Source organism: Muscardinus avellanarius (assembly GCF_963383645.1).
Source record: "Muscardinus avellanarius genome assembly, chromosome: X".
NCBI lineage: Eukaryota > Metazoa > Chordata > Mammalia > Rodentia > Gliridae > Muscardinus > Muscardinus avellanarius.
Window position 1 is genome coordinate 15,330,326 of NC_137792.1, and position 25,367 is coordinate 15,355,692.

The window sequence follows — 25,367 nt, forward strand, 5'->3', positions numbered from 1 at the left end:
ACCCTATAGCTTTTATTTAAACTGTGAATAATTATTTCTATTCAGTGAATGAATGATCATGAAAAAAATTAGAATATATACAAATGTACTAAGGTTTAATATTGTAAGACCTTTTCATTAATATTTTGTGAAAAAATTTAGATTAAGGTGAGTTTTGTAGGTTAGTATTCAAGTTTTAGTTATTCTAGGATCTTTGAAAAACAGGATATGTCAGTACTCATTACTTCTGAAATTCTTATATCTTCACACAGCTTGTTTTGCTAAAGAAAGTAATTATTATAAAATGTTTATTTTTATTTCAATAAATCATTAGTAATACAAAGGGGAAGAACATAATAAATACCTCAGCAACAAAAAGATTTGGCAGACACTGTCATTAGGCATGGTGTAATGAGTTGTATACTGAATCATATTTCTTCAGTGCTTTTAAAAAGAGAGGTGGACCTCTGGGTTACAGTATGACTTAGGTCATCAGACATTCATATACAGGCACATTTCAAGTCTCTGAAATTTCCTTTGTGAACAGGTTTTACTTATACATTACAACCTGTAAGACTGTGTGTTCACAGAAGCGTGTGTAAGTATTAATAATGGATCATTTTGTCTCATTAAGGATAATATCCTTGAAAAGATTTTCACAAATGTCCTTTTTTCCTGCCTGTGTTTATAAATATGCTCTCTTATACTCCAAATTTAGCTGTGAAAGAGGTAACGGTCTAGGTTGATAGGCCTAAATTCTTACCTTTATGCTTATTTTTAAATTTGGTTAGTTGAGACCATAGAGTAGACATTATCTTTTCATATATAGGTCAAATAATTCATCATGTTTTGTTTGGAAAACAAGACAGGGCAAGTTGTAAAAGAGTCAAAGACAACTCTGACCCTTTCTTCCCTCTTTGTGCCCCGAGGAAAGGAAGCTTCTCATCTCTTCAGCACCAACCCCAAACCTCTTGTTCACCTAATCCAAGCAACCAGTTGTTCAGGACACGCCCACTTATGTTGCCCTTCACTCAGGAGCACCTGCTCTCGCTTCAGCCTGATCAAAACAATTAAAAGCCCCATGCACAAGAAAGCAGATGGCTTTAAAACCACAAGTGGCTTTTAACACTTGGGATACTTTAGTGACTTTCTTGGGAATTTTTTATCCTGTTTGTGTTGTATATAAAATACATTTTAATATGTATGTTGAGGATTATATATAATTTCTGCTATCTTATCCAGTGAAGATAATAGTAGTTCTGCATCTATGAAAAGCATACCCTCTATCACTAATAGTAAGACATATGTTGTGTAAGGTCATATGGTGGGATCTAAAAGATTTGTTCCAGCCCATGAACTTCATGTAAATGAAATAGTAAAATACTGAGAAAGAGAAACTTGAACCATTTGCAACTATCACATGTTTTTGAGAAAAAACCTAACTATGTATTTAATGTGTATGATAAAGTAGAATCATTTTAGAAAAAATAGAAACTATCTACTGTTCTATTTCTTGCATAATTACATCACAGTGCCTTTATGTCTGGAGTATCCAAAACAAATGCTAATTTTTTAAATGTTCATTTACAGGGATAGAGTTTGTTGGTAACTTGGGAGTAAATGATTATAGAAGTAATATCACATATATTACGTTCTTTTGAAAGGATGTTGACTTAAACTTTCATGTGACATATTTTAAGTATATTACGTTTAGAGAGAATTTTAACAGTAAATCTTGATTTTTCACATAAAACCCTTGATTTTACACATAAAGCCCTTCTTTGAAGTTTAAGGGCAAGTAATTATCTTTAGAACATTTAGCTCTCATGTTACTATATTATCTCACTGGTTTAGTCATTAACAAATATTGATTAACTACCATTTGTAAGACACCTTATTGAATGCAAGATATATTAGAAAAAATAGATTTAATTGTTTTCTCAAAATCCAGTTTTGTAAGGGTAAGTAGAGAAGAAAGGACAAGGAAAGATGTATAACTATAATAACAGTGCATCAAAATGTCAGTAGAAGGACAGAGTATGTTATGAGCTTCACTTGCGAAAATATGGTTCTAGGCCGGGCGTGGTGGTGCACGCTTGTAATCCCCGCACTTGGGAGGCTGAGACAGGAGGATCACACGGGTTCGAAGCCAGCCTCAGCTACTTAGTGAGGCTCTCCGCAACTTAGTGAGACCCTGTTTCCAAATAAAATGGAAAATAGGTCTGGGAGTGTAGCCCGGAGGTAGAAAGCCTCTGGATTCCACCCCCAGTACCACCAAAAGGAAAAAAAAAAGAAAAAAGAAGAAAAGAGAAAATATGGTTCCAATTGTAAAAAGATGCTTTATAAGGGGTATTGCATGTAAGATGTGCCTTTATGAAGAGGTAAGATGTTATAGGTGAGAAAAATCACAATCAGAAGAGTGTTTTTGCAAAGATATAGCTAACGAGAACAGCACAGTGTTTGAGGCAAATATACACTCATTACTGAATCAACTCTTAATTACCCACTTTTAAAAATTCTTTTTTAATCATTTGACCTGTTTCTTCTGCATCATTACTTGTTCTTTTGTTCTATCACCCTCCCATATTGAACTACTGAAATTTAATGTTACTTTATCTCACAGTTTTCTTCACGACCTTCACTTCCAACCTCTTCACCTGTCCAATTCCTAAGGAGTTCAGCTTAGACTAATTGGAAACCTTCCCTGAACCCTCAAGGAAGGGAAACTTAAATCCTTCTTTGTGAGGTGGCCCCACTACATTCTGTATTCACTCTGTTGAGGTACTTCTGCCACTTTGTTTTTTTTGCTTATTTATTTATTTATTTATTTATTTATTTATTTATTTTGCAATACTGGGGATGGAACTCAGGGGCGTTCTAACTCTTAGCTACACTCTCAGCCTTATTTTTTTATTCTTTATTTTTGAAACAGGGTCTCACTGGGTTTTGAAGGGCCTCACTAAGTAGCTGAGGCTATCTTTGAACTGGGATCCTCCTATCTCAGCCTCCCAAATGCTAGTATTACAAGCATGTGCCACCATGCCCAGCTATTCTGACACTGTATTCTAAACACCTAAAATGCTGTAGAGATGGGCCCACTCTGTTAAAGAAGCACATCATCCATTGCACTGGTTCTCCAAATGTGCTTCCTAGACCAGCAACATCGCCATCATGTGGGATCGAATCTTTAAAAACAAAATCCTGGGCCTTACACCAGACCTACTGGATCATAAACTCTGGGAGCAGCTCAGCAGCCTGCCAAAATTTTAATAAGCGTTCCAGATGATTCTAATGCATGGTGATGTTTTAAGTCCACTTTAAAGAAAAATAATAGGAGACAAAGGTATAACAATATTATAAAGGACTAATATGAGGATTGATGGGCTTTTGGAGAACTACTGAAATATTTTGAATAGGAAGGATACTTTTTCACATAGCAATATTTTGGAGCCACAAAAGACAGGAAGCATTCAGGCATGATGGCACATTTTTGTAAACCCTGCGCTTGGGAGGTGGAGACAGGAGGATCATGCAGGTTCGAAGCAGCCGCGCTGGGTTAAGAGACCCTGTTTCCAAATAAAATATTAAAAAAAGCGGGTCTGGGAGTGTAGCCCAGAGGTAGAAGGGTTCCATCCCCAGTACCACCAAAAAAAAAAAAAAAAGACAGGAAGCAGAAAGGCAGGTTACATGTGGGTTCCCAAGACAGCGAGAGTACTAGTATCTATATTTTAGGACCTATATTTTAAGACATATACATGGATTTTAAAAAGGGAAATAGTCATAGGTGACTGTAAACTCCAAACTTGAGAGAATACGGGAAACTTATGATTATTTTGAAAAATGAGAGAAAGGAGATAATGGGTTTGATTTTTAAAATATTGCTTTCATTTTAGCTACCAGTGGATAATCAGGTAAAGATATTGTGCAATCGAATTTTTCAGGCTTGAATGTAAATTCTAGCTTGGCCACTTAATATCATTGTAATCTTGGCCAAAAAAGCAATCTCTTTATGCTTCAACGCTTTACGTGCAAAATCACTTTAATAGCTTGCCTCATTTGATTGTTTTAAGAAGGAAAATATACATTAAGAGAATTTCATATGGATATGAAGGATCTAGTACAAAGAATTATTAGTACTTGATTATTCAGTGGCAATTTGCCTCAATAAACCAAACTGTTGGAAATTTATGACTAAATTTCTTGATAGGAAGTAGGGATGGTTAGAAAGATATTGGAGTATTCAGGAAGTTGCTAATGGAAGCTATGCAAAGAGAAAATTATTAAAAAGTATATAACATTTAACCTAGAGGAAACACCTATATTTACTGATTGTGAGGAGAAAGAGAACATAGAGGACAAGTAGAGATATGTCAAGACTACATTACTTTATTTAAGCTATCAGCTGTTATCATATTGTTCATACCCACTCTATGTACTGGAACTGTAATATAACTCTGGAAGTTATCTAATCATTTGACCTGTGCAAGAATAATAAAATGTATCTTTAATGTTGAGCTAACTATTTTTCAATTCATCTAGTTCTTTTTTTGGATATCTTATTAGAATGTGATTTTCACATTTATCCATAACTTATTATCCCTTTAAATTTTATACCTTGTTTGTTTTCTTCTCATAGTAGTGTGGCCTACATAATATTAGTACCTAATAGGACCTCTACCTTCCTTCCTTCATTTTTCCTACAAAGTTCTCTCTCTCTAATGGTACATAAAATTTTACTGTAGCCAATAGAAAGAATTCAGTCATTTTATATTGCTTTAAATCTTTATATGATTTATAATTCAAGTCTATTATACTTAATATTTTAAACTATAGTAAGAAGCCAGGCAAGGTGGCACATTCCTATAATGCAAGTACATAGGAGGCTGAGACAGGAAGATCACAGGCTTGAGGCCAGACTCAGCAACTTAGTAAGAACCTGTTTCAAAATAAAAATAGGGCTGTGGGTGTAGCTCAGAGGTAGAATGCCTCTGGGTTTAATCCCTAGTAAAAACAAAAAATATGACAGCTAGAAACTTAAATGAGAATGTAAATCTAGTCTTGAAAAATGTTTAACATATATTTATATTTTTGACATATGTCTACTATTACATTTAGCTCCTAATATAGGAGCTCCCAACTTTCTTGAAATTATAACCCACATATTTGCCTAATTTTTTCGACCATATACTCATGTTACAATATAGTTTGTCATCCATAAGTTTCTTATTAACAGTTAAAGGATAAGTATTCTCAAGAATTCACTACACCTCATATGTCTAAAGGTGTGTGCTATACTATCATAGAACCAAAGCTGAAAATCATTTTTTCCTGGCGCTCTAGGACCATGTTTTATTGCCAGTAAAATGAAGATAATTGGTAAGAATTATATGAAGTAGAGAAGATAGAAAATAATTTGGAAATGATCCAAATTAAGTTGGAAAAAAACTAAGGAAAATAGGAACATTCCCTTAGAAAGCCATGAAGCCTGGATACTGTTCATATTGCATACAAATACCAAAGGACTAATATAATTAAAATCTACCTATGTTATTGAGAAAAGTGTTACACATAGGTTTTAGATTACTCAGCATGCTTCATTCCAATTCAGTAATTTCTATGTGACTTAATGTTTAGGTACATTGAATAAAAAGCAGATATATAGTTATTGAATTATTGATCACATCTGATTAATACATTAGTATTTACTTTTGATGATCATCTAAAAGTATAATGTATAGCACATATTTTGTTTCCCCATCACCACTTTTTAGTGTTTTAAATAGTGTTTCCTTTGTGGCTCTATGCTTTTTGTGGAAATTTTCTATCCATAACAAATAGTCCTGATTAGTTAAATCATAAAATTCATAATATTCTAATTGAAATACCACTGTTTATAAATAAATCCATATATTTTTTATTGTTTAGAAAAGTAACTCTTGCCAAAGTCTTTTTAAATGTAACCATCATTAATGGTGATACTTATCTTTTTTTTCCATTTCATATACATTTTTAAGGAAAGTAGAAGTACATTTGCTATTTTAGAACTTACTCTGTTCCACACACAATTTTCATAACCCTCACTTGTTGATATTCACATAAAATATTTTGGGTGGTTTAATTATACTGTGATGATACATGTTACACATGTATCTTTGTGCTTTTGTACAATCATTTCCTTATGGTAGTAGAAGAAAAATTGGGGAGCCAAAGATATTTACTATATATAGTTATTGGTATGTGTTTGTTTTCTTTTGTTTAAAACATTGTTGTATCAGTGATAGTAGAAAGGCTGATTTAAAAGTATCAAAATTACATACCCAAATTTTCTGCCATTAAATACCTTTTGGCTGTAAAATTAAAATCCACCCTAAGTTAACATTCTCACCAAAATAATTTTACTTTCTCATGGAAAAACAATTCACTTTTTAGTTATTTACACAAAAATTATATAGAAAGTGTGAACAGACAGAATGAATCAAATTGTACTAAACATTTAACAGGAAAACACCATTTATTCTTAATAATCAGCTATTTATAATGATCATATTACAAAGTAAATTGAAAGAGATTGATGGATACAAATCAATGTGTAACTGATTAAGAATAGATATACTGGAAAAACATGGCTCTCACTTTTACTGCTTGGTATAATTAGCAATTATTTGAATAAAATTAATAAAATATTGTTATCATTAATGTTCTTCATAAACTCTTTGTATGAACGTTTTTTTCTCCTTCCAATCTGTAATTCAGTTTTTTCAGAAGCAAATGAACACCTGCATTCAAACTCACACTGTTTTGACACTTAGGTTGTATAAATGGCTGTAGGAACACTACTTAGCTATCAGAAGAATGAGAATCAACGCAATGTGCCTTTGGATGCATAACATTCCACTTCTATATAATAGGAGGCATTTGATTAGTTATATTACTGCAGTTGATCTGTATTAATATGTTATTTTAAATAAGCAGCCTTTTATTCTTGTTAGCTAAGTATCAATGATCGTTTTGATTCATATCTAAGACCCCTGAGGTTTTAGGTATTATAACATCTTTTTTTGTCCTCACTTCTCCTTTTCATCACTCAATTCAGCTATAGTTGAAGTTATAATTTAAATTAATACTCATTACAAATACTAAATTCTTAAATTATACTACAAAGGCTGAATTCTAGATTACTTCTTCACTAGTCTCTAGGGATCTTTGCTTCTTTGGATAGAAGCACTCATTATCTTCTACTTGAATAAAATCTTCCAGGCAAAAACATGATAGACAGCAGACTAAAGATATACATTCTTTTTCTTTTTCACTTGGGTGTCCAGGAAGGAACTAAGATCATTGTTTACCATTTGCTAAATTGTTTGTATTCCATGCCGGGCGTGGTGGCTCACGCTTGTAATCCCTGCGCTTGGGAGGCTGAGACAGGAGGATCGCACGAGTTCGAAGCCAGCCTCAGCTACTTAGTGAGGCTTTCAGCAACTTAGTGAGACCCTGTTTCCAAATCAAAAATATAAAAAAGGTCTGGGAGTATAGACCGGAGGTAGAAAGCCTCTGGGTTACACCCCCAGTACCATAAAAAATTGTTTGTATTCCAGGATAAATTCTAACCCAGTGAAATGTCCTTTAGTACATCACACAATATTACAGTTGGGACAAAAGATTTTCTGTTTTAAATATGAAGTGTATTTTCAAAAACAAACTCTGGAATAATAGTTGTTGAATGTGTTTCTTTAAAGCATAGTTTTAGGGTTTCAAATACCTGATACTGCATCACTAGTCTCTTTTAAAATCAAACTAAGAAATTATTCTATGTTCAGATTTTTAAAAGGATAATGAGTGAAGTAATTTAACATGAGTAAAAGCTGAGCAAGGTTTTAAGACATTTGTCAAGTATTTAGATAAACTATACATCATTTTTTGAGGTTATAGTCAAATAGAATGGCTCCATTAAGTTTAGCACACTGTATTTTAAGTTCATAGGGTTGTTTGGAATACATTTCCAAATTGCTGTGTTGGAGTAGCATTACATTATGATTTTTATGCTATCTATAACATGGTAAAAGGTTTATTTATTGGTGCTCTCATCCTTGCATCAGAATGTTGCCTTGGTGTGTCAGAACCAGCTGTTGGTAGTACACTGTCAGTCTTGGAGACACTTGTAACCACTATCGCTGAAAGATGGTGATGAGAAAGCATGTGGTATAGTGCATAAAATTAGTAGGACATTACCAAATCCTTGTATTCTGGCATGTGGACTTTTAAATTATACTGTGAACATAGCTTGGATCTAGATTTAGCAGCTAAGCAACATTAATGGTGACAAAATTTGCACTCTAAATTGCTCCCATGATAGGTTACAGGTTTAGTTTCTGTGTTGACATGGTAAATCTCCATTATGTTGTCTCATAATTATGTGGACTCTAATGCAATAACATGGTTAATCAGTTCAAAGATGAAATTTCTTTATTGAGTATATATCTCCTGAGAGTTGATAGGATGATACACCAATTATGTGATTTTTGACTAATCTTATTAAAGGGGGAGAACATTAAATCTTTGAATACTGTACCTCAATTTTATTGTAATGATTTTGCTGGTTACCAGGTGGGGTGGCAGTTGAAAAATTTGGTGAATGCACTACGAGAGGACCCGAGTGGTGTTATCTTAACTTTGAAAAAGCGACCTCAGAGCATGCTTACCTCAGCACCAGCTTTACTGAAAAATATGAGATGGAAGCCCCTTGCTCTGCAGGTAATGAAGCTTAATCATAAGTCATACACCATCATTTTAGCCATAGATTATCTCAGTAATGCTTCTTTATTGTGCCTCATCTCAGCAGCATATGGATTTAATCTTGTATGCTTTTGAAAATTTGTTTGTGAAATTATCTCTGCACAGCTTATCCTAATAGACTTAATTGTGATAAAATCTGAGAATAACTAAAACCCAAATGATAAAGAACTTTGCCTTAATTCATAAACACTTAATAAAATCAAAATGCCACAATATTTCATGCCAAAATATGGAGAGAAATGGAAGTAAAAGTTTTCACCTTTGTGAAATAATCTTCTAATTTATAGGTTATAATTGCACATACTTGTGAAAGAAGCCAGATTAAAATTTATAAAATTTATTTAAATCAGATTATAAAAATAGTAACAACTTATAAACAATAGGAAAATTTGATTTTAAAACTTTCAATTAAAATCTACCTAGTACATTTCTTTTGACCAATCATTTTTCACCTTTTTACCCTTAGGGTGACAAATTGTCACATTAGAATTTTTGCATTTTTCTTCAGTGTGAAATATCATTCTAAAATATGATGTATTTTGAGAAGTTATATTCCCTAGGGATTATTTAGAAAATTTTAAAAATATTCTAATTGGCAAAAGGCATGGAAGTAATAATATTTCCTTCTTAGTCAGAAAATAATCTTTAAATATATTGTACAATATAGTTCTTTCCAAAAACCTGCATTTTAAAATAGGAAACTATTATACCTTTTCTTGCATGCCTATTTTTAAAAAATTAAATTGCACATTGAGTTTAGATCACTACTTATTGTTCAAATTAAAAAGAAAAGCAATATATGAAAATGCATTGTATAGTCACTGATATGTATATTAGTACCTTTTATTATTCATAGTTTTCATAACTAAATTATTATACATAATTGGTCTTTTTGATTATGATGATTTTTCATTGTTTAATACTTTCCCTCTTATTGGCCTCAAAGTTGTTATTCTTAAGTTATATAAAACATAAAATGTTCTAACACTAAGATGTGAATCTGTTTTTGAAATGAATAAATATAAACTATTAATATGACTAAATGCACTTATAGTGTATGTATATAAAAATATCTGATCATTAGAGTTTAGAGGATAGTGTTTGCCTCATCAATTCATTGATGAGCAGATCAGACTTTCCAATCACATTATTTTTACTGCATTAATAATTGCTTTCTTGTTCCACTTTGGAGCTTCCTATAGGAAAGTATTTCCCCAAAGATCCTTCTTCAAAGTCTGAAGAGGTAGAAACCCTGAAAAAGTGGCCCAAATTTTCAGCTATTAGGTATTCCTCACTGCATATGTGTAATTAAATTCAACAACTCTCCTCTTGTCCCTCATATAATGGCTAGAAAACCTAAAAGACTCTAGTTTTTTTGTGGATACATGTACTCTGAGGAAATGGCCTTAGGAAATAAACTGATAATTTGTTCCCATTAGTCTATTCTACCAGCATAAACTAAAGTGAAGAGTTAATATCAGTATTCAATTAAGAATCACCTTTGCATAAAATGATTAAATAATTGAAAAACCAGTATTTCATTTATTACACACATTTTGTGTATGTAGTCAAAGCTAGAGAACAGACTATTTTTTTTCACATCAGATAGGTATTGTGCCAATACTGTAACAGCAAGGTTTAGACTGAGGCACACCTCACACAATGGCATGAATACCCAGTCATCATGTTTATGAACCAAAAATAACTTTAAATTTTAAAATTTCATGTTTTTACTCTACTTATAGTAATTTTAACATACGCTTTCTATATCTATTTTTAAATGCCAAGAAGTGTGCCTTATCAGATCACTAGTTATATTTATTCCTCACTGATCATTCAGTTATGCTGAGTATATTTGTAAGTTTACTTTTTCATAATGTTAAAAACTGAAGAAAAAGAAATCAGAATTTACATAAGTGTTTTTATTTGTATCAACTGAATTTGGTTTGCCTAACATGTACTGTCTAAGGTCAACCACCTACTGATAAGCAAGACTGTTAGAGAGGGGAAAAAAACTTTAATAGCTTTGGAAATTGCATTTGGTGGCTAACTTTTTGAAGAGTTGAAAAAATAATATTAATATTAATTAAATACTTGCTGGTAGTGCTAAAAATGCCTTAAGAGTAAAGCCAATGAATAAGTTTTCTAATGTACCATCCCATTAACACCATCAAGTGTCCCTGCAACCTATTTTGAGAACCTGAAATTGTACCATTATCTTCTTATTTCTTGATTATAAGGCTTTGGCCTGTATTTCAATGCTGAAACCCAGAAGCATAATGGAAACTATCTTGTCAGAATTTTTATAGAATATAGATTCTGATACAACTAAAGATAGACAAAATCTGAGGGCACCAGGGTCTTTGAAAGTGAAGATCGATGACCTTCAGAGGGAGAAAAATCAAAGAAATGGTAAATGAGAAAGCTTTAAAGGCAATTGTGGATTTTTTTCTTTGTATTCCTGAGGCCACATCTCCTTCCTAGTGCCTAAGAAATAACCTCAGATGTGTAATGCAAGTGCTAAATGCTTTAACGATCCTCTGTGTAGACACAAGTGACATCTTATCTTCTTGCTTATAGTATGTGTAAAAATAGTTAGAACTAAAAGGTCCATTAGCTTGTCTAAGAATAAATCTTCAGCATTCAACTTAAAGAAATGTACATTAGGTTATGTAATTTTTCATAAGTTATACAAGCAATCTACTAGGAGTTATTTAAATTAGAGCCTAGAAAACAAATCTGTAGCCTTTGAGTATGTCTATTTCATCTTTTTCTTTACTATACAGACATAAATTATATATTATCATTTACCGATAAAATATAGCAAAGTTTGCATAGTGGTGGAGGTAGGCACTAGTACATACATCTTTAAAAAAAAAAAAAAAACTTTATCCTTGATGAGCGTGGTGGCGCACGCTTGTAATCCCCGCGCTTGGGAGGCGGAGACAGGAGGATCGCGCTGGTTCAGAGCCAGCCTCGCTGGCTTAAGAGACCCTGTTTCCACATAAAAAAAAAATATTAAATAGGTCTGAGAGTGTAGCCTGGAGGTAGAAGAGCTTCCAGGAACCCCAATACCACCAAAAAAACCCAAAAAACAAAAAACTTTATCCTAACATAAAAAATGATTTTAAAATTAATAAGAATTTTTTGTATATACTAATAAAACATCTTAGCTACTCTAAAGTAGAAGATTGTTAAGGAATACTACTTGTTTTAATTATAGATCCTATTTCTAAAGTGTTTAAAAAGTTAGTGACTTTCAATATTAATTAAATACAATAGTAAATTTGGATTTGGATTTTCCTTTGAAGCACATTGAAATTATAGCCAAATAAACAAAAGCATACAATTCAACTTCATGCTTACAGAGCAATTTCATCAGTACATTTCATGAAATTTGGCAGCTCTTTTGATAAATTCCTTATTTCTCAAACATTTGTGATAGAACTAAAGGACTTAATCCCTTAGTTAAATTCTACAATCTAAAATATTAAATTCTATTTTCAAAATATCTCAGTGGTACCCTTTAATAATTTACTGGATTTGGGTAAGCATGGTGATTGTTTATGGTCAAGTTATGATTTGATGAAAAATATTCCAGGGAACTCTGGATAAACATTAAGGTGTATTTTTGGTTGGTTATGATTTTCAATTAGCATGCATAGACCACAAACTTGTAAGGGTTGTGTCATTTCCTTCTCATAAGAGGTATATGAAAGAATTAGCTAGACATTTACAAAAAAAAGTTCCTTGAAATCATTACTGGGAATCAATTTTTAAAAAGCTTAAGAACTCAGCTGGGTTTTTTTTTTTTTGCGCGGGGGGGGGGGAGCGCATCTCAGAAATGATCATGAAAGTCAATGCTGGAATTCAACAGACTTATTTAGGTTTCAAAATATTTTTTGTATAAAATAACATTAAGCTGTATTAGAATTATGTCCTTAAACTGTATTCTAATCCACAAATCTCTTATAATTATGCCATAGTTACTTGCGTGATTTTTGTGCTTTTCCGTTTAAATTTTGTTTAGTATTACCTTGATGATATTTTATAAGATATTTAAACACCTTTAAAAAAGAAAATGAAATAGAAAGTAGTCATAGCAGTCTATTTTTTATCAAATTTTTGTAACAACTAGAAAGTGCTAATCACATTAGATTGCAAACACATAGAGATAAAAATGTTTAGGCAAAATACAGAAATAAGAAAAAAATTATTTCAATATACAAGTTACAGGTTGGTGTGACTGAGAAACCATTAGTGACAGAAAGTTTGTATATTTCTAAAGGTTTCATTTTAAAATCATATTTTAATGAGGAATAGAATAAATGTTAGATATGAAACTAGAGAAGAAAATATACTTTAAAAATGTAATTGTGCTTACTGGGAGGAAATATCAATTGTATGTTTTACATGTTAAAGTTAATAAAGAGCTGCAAGCCATTGTCACATCAAATTTTAGTTCACCAGTGTTTAAGCAAATCATTTAAAGGATCTAAGTCACATTTGTGTTTTTTGAGCCAAATGCTTTTAGTGTTAATACTGCTTACACGTAATCACTATAATGCAAAAAATAGCCATTCTTTCTTCAGTTAATATCTCCCAAATGATGTTTAATGTCATTTTTAAAATGAAAGTTAAGTTTTAATGTTGCAGTTTAATTATGCCCATAATAATATTGGGCAGCACCTTATTTAATATACTAGCGTTGACTCAATACAGTGTGCAAAAGTTGATGAGTTGGTGGAAAAGAGCCATTTTATAGTGTGACTAAAATCTGTATTAGTTATATATAATGTAACTGCATACATATTTCTATGCCCATATATGTGTGTTTTTTAAATTTAGGCAGATACAGTTTCCTGGTCAGAAAAAAAAATCTGCTTTCGTTGTAGTCTGATGTGGAAAAAATGCTTATAAAAGAAGACTCAAACCTTTTGTATTTATAAGTTTAAATTCTAGAAGAAACTGTGAAACAACTGAGAGTGGGAGAATGTTGAACACATGCATTTCCCTTGCTTAAAGTCTTTTTAAATAATTTACTGAAGAAAAGCTTGACCAGGAAAAAATATACTCAATAATTTTCCAAATTAGATCTAGCATTCTTTACATGACCAAGAAACATAAGATTGTACGCAAATTCTTGCCTCCCAAAATCCAGAATAATGTTTTTTGGATCATTTGTTTAGATATTTAAGGAAAGAGTTGTTAACATAAAACAATAATCTGATACTAGTATTGATAATTATAATAATGTATCTGAAATAATTAAGGACTTGTATGAACGTTTCTAGAATATTGGGATATTGTGATCTATTTAAGTTTGTGCTTATTCATAAGTGAGTAATATAAATGGCCCAGTTTTATATTTGGCATAATCATTTGTATTTCAGTGTTTTCCCCCAGAAAGGAAAAGTAAGTTCTGTATAATATTAGCATTAGTCAATTTTAAAACTAACCACATAATCCAGTGTCTTAATCTTTAAAGTTGAGGCTGTCATTTTATTATCATTGGTTTTATTCAAGATTTTAATAACTCAAACCTGGGTCACTTACTAGACAGAGGAACAACTAATTTAAGATTTGCTTGCCATGATATGTTAAAATGTAAAATATTTGGACTTAAACCTCAACATCAAATGTAGTTTTTTTAAGTGTACAAGTTCTTTAAGACCATAGGGGTTTCCAGGTTGTACCAGGTTGTTCCAGATATGCCATTTATTTTAGAGATGTTAGAATTGAGGTATGAAGAAAATACCTGAGCCATCAGAAGATTAAAATGAAATTTCATTGATCCTTTACAAGAGCTAAAATTTTATTTTACAAAAAATAGCAATCTTTTAATGATGTTTAGGTTTGGTGAGTAGTATATTGTTGCTAAAATTATCACCCATGATTCAGAGGAAGATTTGTGCCACACCATATTTTAGGATAGAAATCTAAAGTACTTTTATACTTTAAACTGATATTATTAAAATGTATATGCAATTTTAGGTAGAATATTTCTGAATTCTGTTTGACAGTTGTAAGTTGTTATTAATTGACCCAAGTTTGGACATATTTTTGAAGAGATACATATAATTATTTAGAATCTGGACATTTTTAGAGATAAATGCCAGTGTCTCCCCCAAAAAAAAATCTATTAGATTTGTTGCAATACTGAAAAAAAAGAGTAACAACATATATACAAATGTGTTCTTCCTGTTAGATCTTCATTGAGTATGTGGAAGAAGAGCTTTATGTCACAAGACTCATTTGGAAATAATAATTGTTATAACCAATTCCTTCTAAGAAATAAACCACTTTGGATGGGATTCAAAACGGATCTACATCAGATTTGATTGCATACAAGAGTAGATCAAATTATATTGAAGCTTCATGCTTGGTTAAATAATAAGATGCAATTCTAAAGTATCCCTTGTATTTTATCCATAAATGTTGATAGTTCATAATTCTCTTCCCATACAAATTTTACCCTTATAAGACCAAAATAGTAGAAGAAAAGAAAATTACTCTTTATTTCTACTTTTTTCTTAAATTGGAAATCCTTTCTAGTATAGAGGTAATTTTTTCTTATGCTATGTTAATGAGCAAATGATTCAAAGTAAATGTTTCTTTGTAAAAGTAAAACCTTTCTTTTTTCACTATTATACTCAAATAGATTTTTTAATCTAAGGAATATGCCTATTAAAATTTAATTTAATGCTGAAAAACTCCCATTTTTAGTTTAAGAAAGCTATATTTGTTGTCTGTGTATTATCACACAAATGGTTATTGACAGTAGATGTATTTTCATTGCTACTTGTTTTAACTAGCAATTTTTCACTGATAATTTCAGGTAATTGCATCATTTACATTGTGCTTTAGTCAAATTTTACCTGTCTAATGTTCTCTGATACCTTTTTCATTCTTTTAATCACTTGCTTTATACTCTTTCAATTCTTGTCCACAGTTAAAATATTTTTAAGAGATTTTCAGTTTCTACAAAGACCACATTTTGGGTTAAGTAGATATTTCATTTTCTTATGAAGCTTCAACCATAGTTCATATTTCTGTTACCTTATGTCTAAGTTGGTTTTTAAAAATGTGAGCCTATACAAGAATGTTTAATTTCTAGTATTGATTAAATAGCATACTTAGTGGACAGAAATGTAATAAATGTATTGACTATTTACCACGAACTTTTCTTGGTATAACACATGCTAAGATGACAGATATCTGCCTGATAAACCACTTGAAATATTTCCTGTGATTTAGCAGTTAAACGAAATAACTAGCTAGTAAAGTTAAACAAGATTGCTGGTTCCTTTTTTCTTTGTAAAAACAAAATGTTATTTTACCTAGTTCAATTAATTGAATCAGCTTAACATAATTAAACCTTTTATCTATTTTAACACTTTTAAGTTCTTTTCCTCTATGTATTTGTGAATTTAGCTAACCACAATAACTGGTGACATTAATAGCAACTCCATGTTGAAAATACCAACCTAGAAAAATAGCAATTTGAAGTAAATTGAAATGAGTCATATTTAAGTTTTCTTGAAACAAAAAGGTATATGTACACTAGGTAGACAGTACTGGTAACAATCTAGACAGGATAAATGTTGACTTAGTTAAATTTGATTTTTACCTTTTATATTTAAGGCATATTTTAAATATACTTGTAAACATTGACTACTACTACATTTTTCCTCCCATCTTTCTTTTTTGTTTGGGAATGAAAAGATGTGTACTAACCAAGAAAAATCATCTTTATTTCTATAGATAGTAAAAGTAAAGGAGAGAAATCCTCAAGTAGAAATAGTAACACTAACATCGAAGAAAACCAATAAAAATTTAAGTTTGATTATTTTAAAAGCTTATATTTTAAGAAATTGGTTTTAAGCTCACTTGTAGAACTTGGATATTTTAAAGTGAGAGACTTTAATTAGAGTATTTGAAAAGCACACTGAATAATGTTTTTTTTCTCTCACAGTGAATAAGTTTAAAAATATTAGAAGTGAATACACTGTGTAATAATTTTTCTTGCTATATAACTAGTATGATGAAATTTTGGTCAGACTCATTGTCTAGTATCATCTGTATTTAAAGCCAAGGTGCCCCAACACAGGAAAACAATCACATCACAGTGACTATCTATTACAAAGATATAGGTATATATCGTGGAGTCTGTTGTTCAAAGATATGTTGTAGAGGCATGCAATATATCCTTAGAAAGAATGTGGTTCTTTATTTCATTGTGCTTCACAGTGTTCATCAGTACAAGTGACTCCTTTGATTACTTATATAGGCTCAAGTTTACCCACTACTACGAGTTTTATTTCTAAGGGACAGTCATAGTTTAACTGAATACTATTCAAAAAATCAGTATCATTAAACATAACAGTCTTCACTGTATACTTTCATAATCTTTAAATTCTTCAATTAGTGTGTAAAGTTTCTGATATTTTTAGCATCATATGAGATGGAATATTGTAAAGCTCCAAATACATATTTCTTTTCCTCTTATCTCCCTTTTTGAAAATTTCTATTCCACATAGATTAAACTTAACCATTATTTTGGTAGGATTGTGATAAAAAGTTATTAAGGTGAGCTGTGTAACCAGGAAGGACAAAATCATAAACTGAGTCTTAAACTGTGTAGCCTACCCCAGTGACCTCCACTGTACTTTGTATTGTATTTATGCTTGGCTTTTAAACATTTTGTATACATGTACAAAAGTATTGTTCACAATACAAAATAGCTGTAATATGCCATCATTTGAGTGTCCAGCAATGCCTGTTAAAGTAATATAACTGTGAGTCTATCTAGATATGCTAAAAGTGTTTTGATATTGGCTAAAATGGCAGTATCTTGTCATGTGAAGATATAGTTCACTCTGTGATAATTATTTTATTGTTTGAGATTGCACTAAAATTCTTATTTTAATATGTTAATTGTATTTGTAGTTACTCAGTAAGATCTGTAAGATAAACATAAAATTTGTGAATTTCAGTTTCACTTAAACCACAAGATTATTTTCAAATGCTGTGAAGCTTGGAATTGGGAGTGCTCTTAATGCATCCTGAAGTAGTGTTTAATTCAATAGATAAGAGTATCCTAACTTAAAACTCTCTTACTCAGTATTTAAATATAAGCATGAAAATGAGATCACTAGATAACGCAATTTAAGATTATTTTAAATTTTAAAAAGTGTGTTCCTATGAAAGGTGGATGATTTGTGTCACATTAATCATTATACTATTGAAGATATACCATAAAATAAATTTGAAGAGATAGCAGTGCTTATATTGACAGAAAAAGAGTTCATTTTCCTAGAAAATACTCTTCTATTGGTATTTCATACTTTATTTTGTTATCTTTTCTGAGAATCTATGACCTGCTAACATAGGAGTATGGTTTGTCTTTTTGGTGAGATCTGAAAATTGTTTTTTGTTTTGATCTGGGTTTTTTTGATATGTCAATCAGGATGTTGAGAGAGCTAATTCTTTCATGAATATTCTATATTTTTCTTTCAAAAGTTGGATTCTGACAAAATTAATTTAAATAAGTTTCTGGCTGAAATAAATATCCATTTTATAAGACAGTACATAGTATGTTTTTGCCTGATAATAACTTTTAATTAGACCATAGAAAAAGGTGAGTTGGAAATTGTCAACTTCAAATGTATATTATTTGCTTCGAGAGAGTCAAAGGAACATCAATGTGCTAAGTAACATCTATTTTATTTCAGCCAAGTTCAAAAGCTTTGCAGAAATAGATCATTTTAAAATGATAACTATGTGTCATTGTTGTTGTTGTTGTTGTTGTTTTGTGTTGTTTGTGTGCGTATGTATTTTCTTTTTCATTTTAACCAGCCTCTTATACCTAGAAGTCCCACAAGCAGCGTTGCCACGCCTTCCAGCACCATCAGTACACCCACCAAAAGAGACAGTTCTGCTCTCCAGGATCTCTACATTCCTCCTCCTCCAGCAGAACCATACATTCCCAGGTAGAAAACTAATCATCATGTTGTTCTAGGAAGCTCTGGGTATAAAAATAACTTAATTGCATAGAAAATGTGAAATCAATTCTTAAGGAACATCCTGAAAACTTTCTCTTTTAGAAATTCTGAATACATTCTGGAATATCATTTCCATTATATCAAATCCCAAACATGGTTAATAAAAATTATTTGTATTAAACATTTACTATGCAGTAATTATCTTACTCTCCTTGTTTCATGTAATAGGAAAGAACAAGAAAATATTTTTAAATAATGAGAATTATTTTAGTAAATAAAGAATAAGTGAAAATATTTGGTTTAGAAGCCCCTGGGAATCTCGGGTTAGTTTGAAGCATTTCACACACACACACACACACACACACACACACACACACACACCATATATTTGGTGCTACGGATTGAACCCAGGTGAATATTCTACTTCCAACTACACCCTCAACTCTTTTTAATTTTTTATTTTGAACTAGAGTCTCACTAATTAGCTGAGGGTACTGCTAAAATACTGAGGCTAGTCTCAAACATGGAATCGTCCTAACTCAGATTCCTAAGTACTGAGATTATAAATGTGTGTCACCATACCTGGCTTCATATATTTTTTAAAAGAAGAAAGTTTATATATAATTTTTTTACTTTCTTAAATATATAGAGAGATTATTTTGATGAAGAAGGAAAGGAAGAGAGAGACTGTTGTCCCTGCTAATACTTCAGTATCAAGAGTTTTCACTTCACTAGTTATCAATATTTTCTTTATGAAATAGAGTTTACAAGGGTCTGGATTGCCTTTTAAATGTATTTTCTACATTTCTTAGAGATGAATCTTTGTTTTATTTCCAGATTCTTATTGCAAATTCCTGGAAGGTATAAAAGATTAAAGCTTTATGCCACATTGCATTTTGTTCAAAAGCATTCTAATATCCAGCCTTGTGAATACAAAAATTATGAAAAAGGACCATCAATAAATACCAGTCACAAAGGATTTGATCTAGTTTTTTAAATATTTCTGCAGTCATTCAAAAACAATGTTTTTATTTCAAAGCAACGCTACTGTTAAATTTCTTCAGTGTATAAAAGTTGAATTTTTGTGTTTAATTTTTATAGTTCTTTGCACCTAGTGTTTCAGAAATATTTATTCCATTAGAGATGTTGATACTGACATATGATCTAAATTCTACATTGCACTATGACATATATTCAAATACTATGCTCTTATATAGTAATAAAACTAGTCAGTTATATATATATATATAATATTTATTTTTGAGAATTAAATTCAGCTTTAGTAACATTGAGTTTAAGAAAATATAATTTACTAACTGGAATTCATAAATCTTTCTAATATGCAATTTATAGTCTTATGTTCATTTTACAGGCAATGTACAAATCCATGGAAGTAAAAAGTCAAGTTGCTATTATCTAATGCTGGAGGTTGAACCCAGAGGCATTCTACCTCTGAGCTATACCCCTGGCTTTTTTGAAAGAGACTTTCATTAATTTGTTGAGGGCCTCACTAAATTGCTGAGGCTGACCACAATCTGCAATCCTTGTGTCTCAGCCTTCCAAGTATTGGGATTACAAGCATGTGCCATCACATTCAGTATGATAAGTCATATTTTAATTCTGTTAAGATGTCATTGGCGGGCATGGTGGTGCACACTTGTGATCCCAGCATTTGGGAGGCTGAGATAGGAGGATTGCAGTTTGTGAGCAGCCTCAGCTATTGCTTAGGCCCTTTGCAACTCAGTGAGACCCTGTTTCAAAATAAAGAATAAAAAATAAGAGTGGGGTATAGCTCGGAGGCAGAATGCCCCAGGGTTCCATCCCCAGTACTGGAAAAAAAAAAAAAGATGCTGTCACTCTTTCTGAATACTCTTGTATGAGAAGCAATGAAAAATGTGTTCCAAAGAGAAAGCTACTCTTTCATGACTTGGTTTTATTTTAATTGGAAAGATTTTTATTTCAGTGCAAAATGTTATTTAAGAAGCCTTATTCTTCAGAGGACCATATGTTCAGATAAATATCAAAATATCATTTTTATCAAATTTCTGCAAGTTTTAAATATTTTCTTTTATATTAGGGATAAATTGTTATAAAGCTTCTGTTGGGGGAAAAAGTATTTAAAATATACAAAAATGTAAAATAGTCCTGTCCTCTGAGTATAGCAAATATGACTATATTGAAGTCAGTAAAAAGTTTGAACATGCTATCTTAAAATAATAAAATCAAAATGCAACACAGTGAGTGACCCTAAATTTTGTCAATATACACTGAATGTTCCATACATTTCAGTAAAATTCATAATTATTGAAGTAATGTGTACTATGTCACTCTAACTAATTTTAGTTGGTCAGAAAATAATTGAATATTAGAATATTCTAAATATATTTTGAGTTGATATGTGAGTCTTTTGATATATCACTCAGTGAAACCCATGTCTCAAACCCCTTTGGACTAAATAAAGCCTTACATAAATTATCTGCATTTTTATTTGACTTGAACTCATAGGCATAAAATTTTTGCATTTGCCATTTGCTTTCTCATCTAAACAACAATTTAAAAATGGTAGGACTAATTGTAAAGTTTAGAGTTTTTATGTGCTTAAATTCTTTGAACATATTTATTCTAGAAAAAAGTAACTGCAAAGTATATTTTTCTTTAAAACAGAAAACAGTCATGTATTTGAAGTGTGTGAAATTTGGTTTGAGTTTTATTATATCTTATAACTATATGCAATTTCATTATCATAATTTATAGTACACTTTATATTGAATCAAATTTCTTTATCTGTGATTGAAAGGAGGAACTTATAAGTCTTTGGTTAACTATGAAGTTTAAATATTAATTCTCCTATAACTCTAGTATGTGCCATTAAATGTAAAGTCCAATAACTCTAGTATGTGCCATTAAATGTAAAGTCCAATAAAATAAAGCTCTTCTCATCCATTTCATTAAATTCTATCTAGAGAAAAGGGTAGATTTATTATATATGTATATAAAAGAATTACTTTAAGAAAAGTTAAGCCAAGTGTGGTGGGTCATGCCTGTAATCCCAGTATTTGGGAGGCTGAGACAGTGAGACAAGAGGATCACAGGTTCAAGGACAGCCTTAGCAAGTAGTGACAATCTCATCAACCTAGCAAGACCCTATTTCAAAATAAGAAATGAAAGTGGGCTAGGAGGTGGAGGTTGAAGCTAGAAAGCCTCTGGGTTCAATTCCTCATACCACAAAAATAAATAAATAAAAAGAAAAGTTAAAATATTAATAGTGCAATAGTTAATACATTGAGTTCTACAGGAACTCATGACATGAGTGTGTGTATGTATATATATATATATATATATATATATATATATATATATATATATACATGTGCAATACATACATATATGGGCATACATGCTCTTATAATTTTATTCCACTGGAGCACTTAGTTTAGCTTTGTACTTTTCTTAAATTAACATTGTTTGAGTACCTGCCATATAAACATGTTTAATAAATCTGCCTTGTTGACATAAGGCTATTTCTTCATATCATTGTACAATAGAATATATTAGCCCTTTAAATTTTCTGCCATAGGGTGTGTCCATACAAATATAGTATGGTGAATTAATAGGTCTGAATCACCCCTCTGATCTCAGCTGCATCAGCATGCATGCCATAGGTCTCAGAGAAGTCTGCCCATTTGTAGATAGGTATAACCTTACTTCAATGGCATGAATTTGGTAGGGCTGTTTCCCAGCTAATTTCAGTGTCAATTTATTTTTGATAGAGGACTAACAGCAAGAAAAAGTACTAGGTATTTGTTCAGGGAAACTTTTTAGCTAACTGAAAATAAAATTTTGCTTGGGTTTTATATTTATTCGTGTTATCTAAGAACTGGCTACATAATTATAATTTGTTTATAAGCAATGCTCTTAAACAAAAAAGCAAATGGCATTGAAAATGGAAATCTTAGCTTGTGATGGGCTAAATTGATAAGACAAATTACTGAGTTAGCCTTATATCTACTATTTAATACTATCAATATGTTTAAAATAGGGAGAATATAGTTATCTACATTTGAATATTTGAACATATGTACACAAATGTATAAATACAGATTTTTGCAAAAGTGAGACTCATTTTTTAAATTGCCATTGCTTTTATAAGTTTGTCACAATTTTATAAGGTCTAATGAGAATTTGTTAAATATGTATATAATTCTGTTTATAAATTTAAATTTTCAGTTTTATCACTTAACAAAAATTATCTCTGCTGTGATAGCACTCATTCATGGCATTGTTCAGGATAATTTGAAACAAATAAGAATTAGAAAGAAATATAACTAATCATCCATAAAGGCAAAAATTGCATTTTATTCATAATCATTCTCTAGAAGACAGACTTTTCTAACAAACATCCCATAAGAAAAATAATGTTCAATTTAACCAATTCTAAATAAAATATATTCATCAAAATGCCTCTCATGGATCCAGTCACCTATTACTGTATAAGAAATAGATTTGAGGAACCTCATAAATTTTTAGACTTTTCTCTTTAGAATCCTACAGGTAAAAAAAATCACTCTAAATCTCTTTCTTAAATTCCACATTATACAATATTTCTACACCCTCTTTTCATGAGAAATACTGCTAATATGTAATAGGATTTTAATATATCCATTATAATGAGTTCTGTGAATATATATTTTACTGTTATATGAATTACATAAAGTTTGAATACTGATTAATTATCATCATTAAGACTCTTCAATTAATTAATAACTTGCTGTTTGAAAATCATACAGTATCAGTTTATATAGGGCCAATTTGGTCCCAAAGGCCACAGTATATTTTATATAGGTGATCAGTCTTACATACATCTTTGTTTTTAAGCAATATAAATTTTACCAATAAATAATTAAAGAAAACTGGCAGAAGAAAGCCACATGGTTAACATTGTTAGCATTATACCTAGTGTCTTGAATGCTGAAACTATTTATGTGCTAAAATCATTTCCTTTGTATGTATAGTAAAAAAAATGGACTAACACAGTAGTTAGAAGACCCATGGTCCATTTATAATACTGTGTAGCATTGAGGCAAGTCATTTAACTCTGAGCTTAATCATTTTTTGCAAAATAGGGATAATTAAAAATTTCTGTATAATTCTCAGAGTTTGGAAATATCAGGAGATATATTGAAAGAAGATATTTTCAGTGTCTTAGTCTCTGTATGGGAAGGATATTATTAGTATCATAGTCTCAAACACTTTACCTCCACAACACTATCTACATCTTTCTCCTTCACTCTAACTTTTCTTTAGGGATGAAAAAGGAAACCTTCCTTGTGAAGACCTCAGAGGACATATGGTGGGCAAACCAGTGCATAAGGGATCTGAATCACCAAATTCATTTCTGGATCAGGAATATCGAAAGAGGTTTAACATTGTTGAAGAAGATACTGTCTTGTATTGCTATGAATATGAAAAAGGAAGATCAAGTAGTCAAGGGAGACGAGAAAGCACCCCTACTTATGGTGAGAGTTCTTCTCTTATGTTTATATGAGACTATATGCCCAGCATGGGAACTTCAATTTCTCCTTGTAGGCTTATAAGTTGTGAAAATATTTGATTGGTTTTAAATTTTTATACATTGTTTTGTGTTCATCATGTGGTTCTAATAGAATATCAACAGTATGAAATATGACACCAAAATTATTCTAGGTTTTCCAAACATAAGCAAGAGCAGCAGGTAACATTTTACTTCATAATAGTTTATGGAAATCTTTTTCAAATTTCATATACTTTATGTGACATGTTTCCAAATTAGAACAGTTCAAGTGCTTTATTATTTTTTAATGAATACATACTGTTAACATGACTTCTAGCTGGGTGTGGTGGCACACACCTATATTCTAAGTACTTGGGGGGCTAAGACAGGAAAATCACAGGCTTGAGACAAAGATGTGTTTAGAGCTAACATGTATTTGGGACTTTTAAATATTTTTTGTGGGCCTGGGATGTAGCTCATTGGCAAAGTGTTTGCTTTGCAGGCGTGGCGCTCTGGGTTTGATCCCAGGTTCCAAAAAAAGACCAAAAAAAAAAAAAAAAGAAAGAAAAAAAAAACCTCTTTAAAAGATAAGCTAAATCTTTTTTGTGTGTGTGTGTTTTTTTTTTGCATTACTGGGGATGGAACCTAGGGGCATTCTACCTCTAAGCTACACCCCCAGCCCTATTTTTTATTCTTTATTTTGAAACAGGGTCTTACGGAGTTGCAAAGGGCCTCTCTAAGTAGTAGCTGAGGCTGGCCACAAACCACAATCCTTCTGTCTCGGCCTCCCGAATACTGGGATTACAAGCATGAGCCATAATGCCCAGCTGGATTTTTATTTTTTTATTTTTTATTTTTTATTTTTTATTTTTTATTTATTTTTGCCTTACTGGACATGGAACCCCGGGGCATTCTACCTTTGAGCTATACTCCCCCATCCCTATTTTTTATTCTTTATTTTAAAACAAGGTCTTACTGAGTTGCAAAGGGCCTCACTAAGTAGTAGCTGAGGCTGTCCGTAAACCACAATCCTGTCTCAGTCTCCCAAATACTGGGATTAC

At 31.3% G+C, this 25,367-nt stretch overlaps 1 protein-coding gene across 4 annotated transcripts in view; it reads left to right on the forward strand.

Moving 5' to 3' along the window:
- Nucleotides 1-25,367, forward strand: part of CNKSR2 (connector enhancer of kinase suppressor of Ras 2) — a gene marked incomplete at both ends in the record, with an annotated part of 296,214 nt that overhangs the window by 146,549 nt on the left and 124,298 nt on the right. For 2 of the 4 annotated variants that reach the window (XM_080718645.1, XM_080718646.1), the window contains 3 exons: nucleotides 8,584-8,730; nucleotides 18,631-18,764; nucleotides 24,081-24,292. In XM_080718645.1, the coding sequence (XP_080574771.1) occupies nucleotides 8,584-8,730; nucleotides 18,631-18,764; nucleotides 24,081-24,292 (493 nt within the window). The remainder of the gene's footprint in view (nucleotides 1-8,583; nucleotides 8,731-18,630; nucleotides 18,765-24,080; nucleotides 24,293-25,367) is intronic. The other 2 variants (XM_080718647.1, XM_080718648.1) reach the window with 1 other exon arrangement.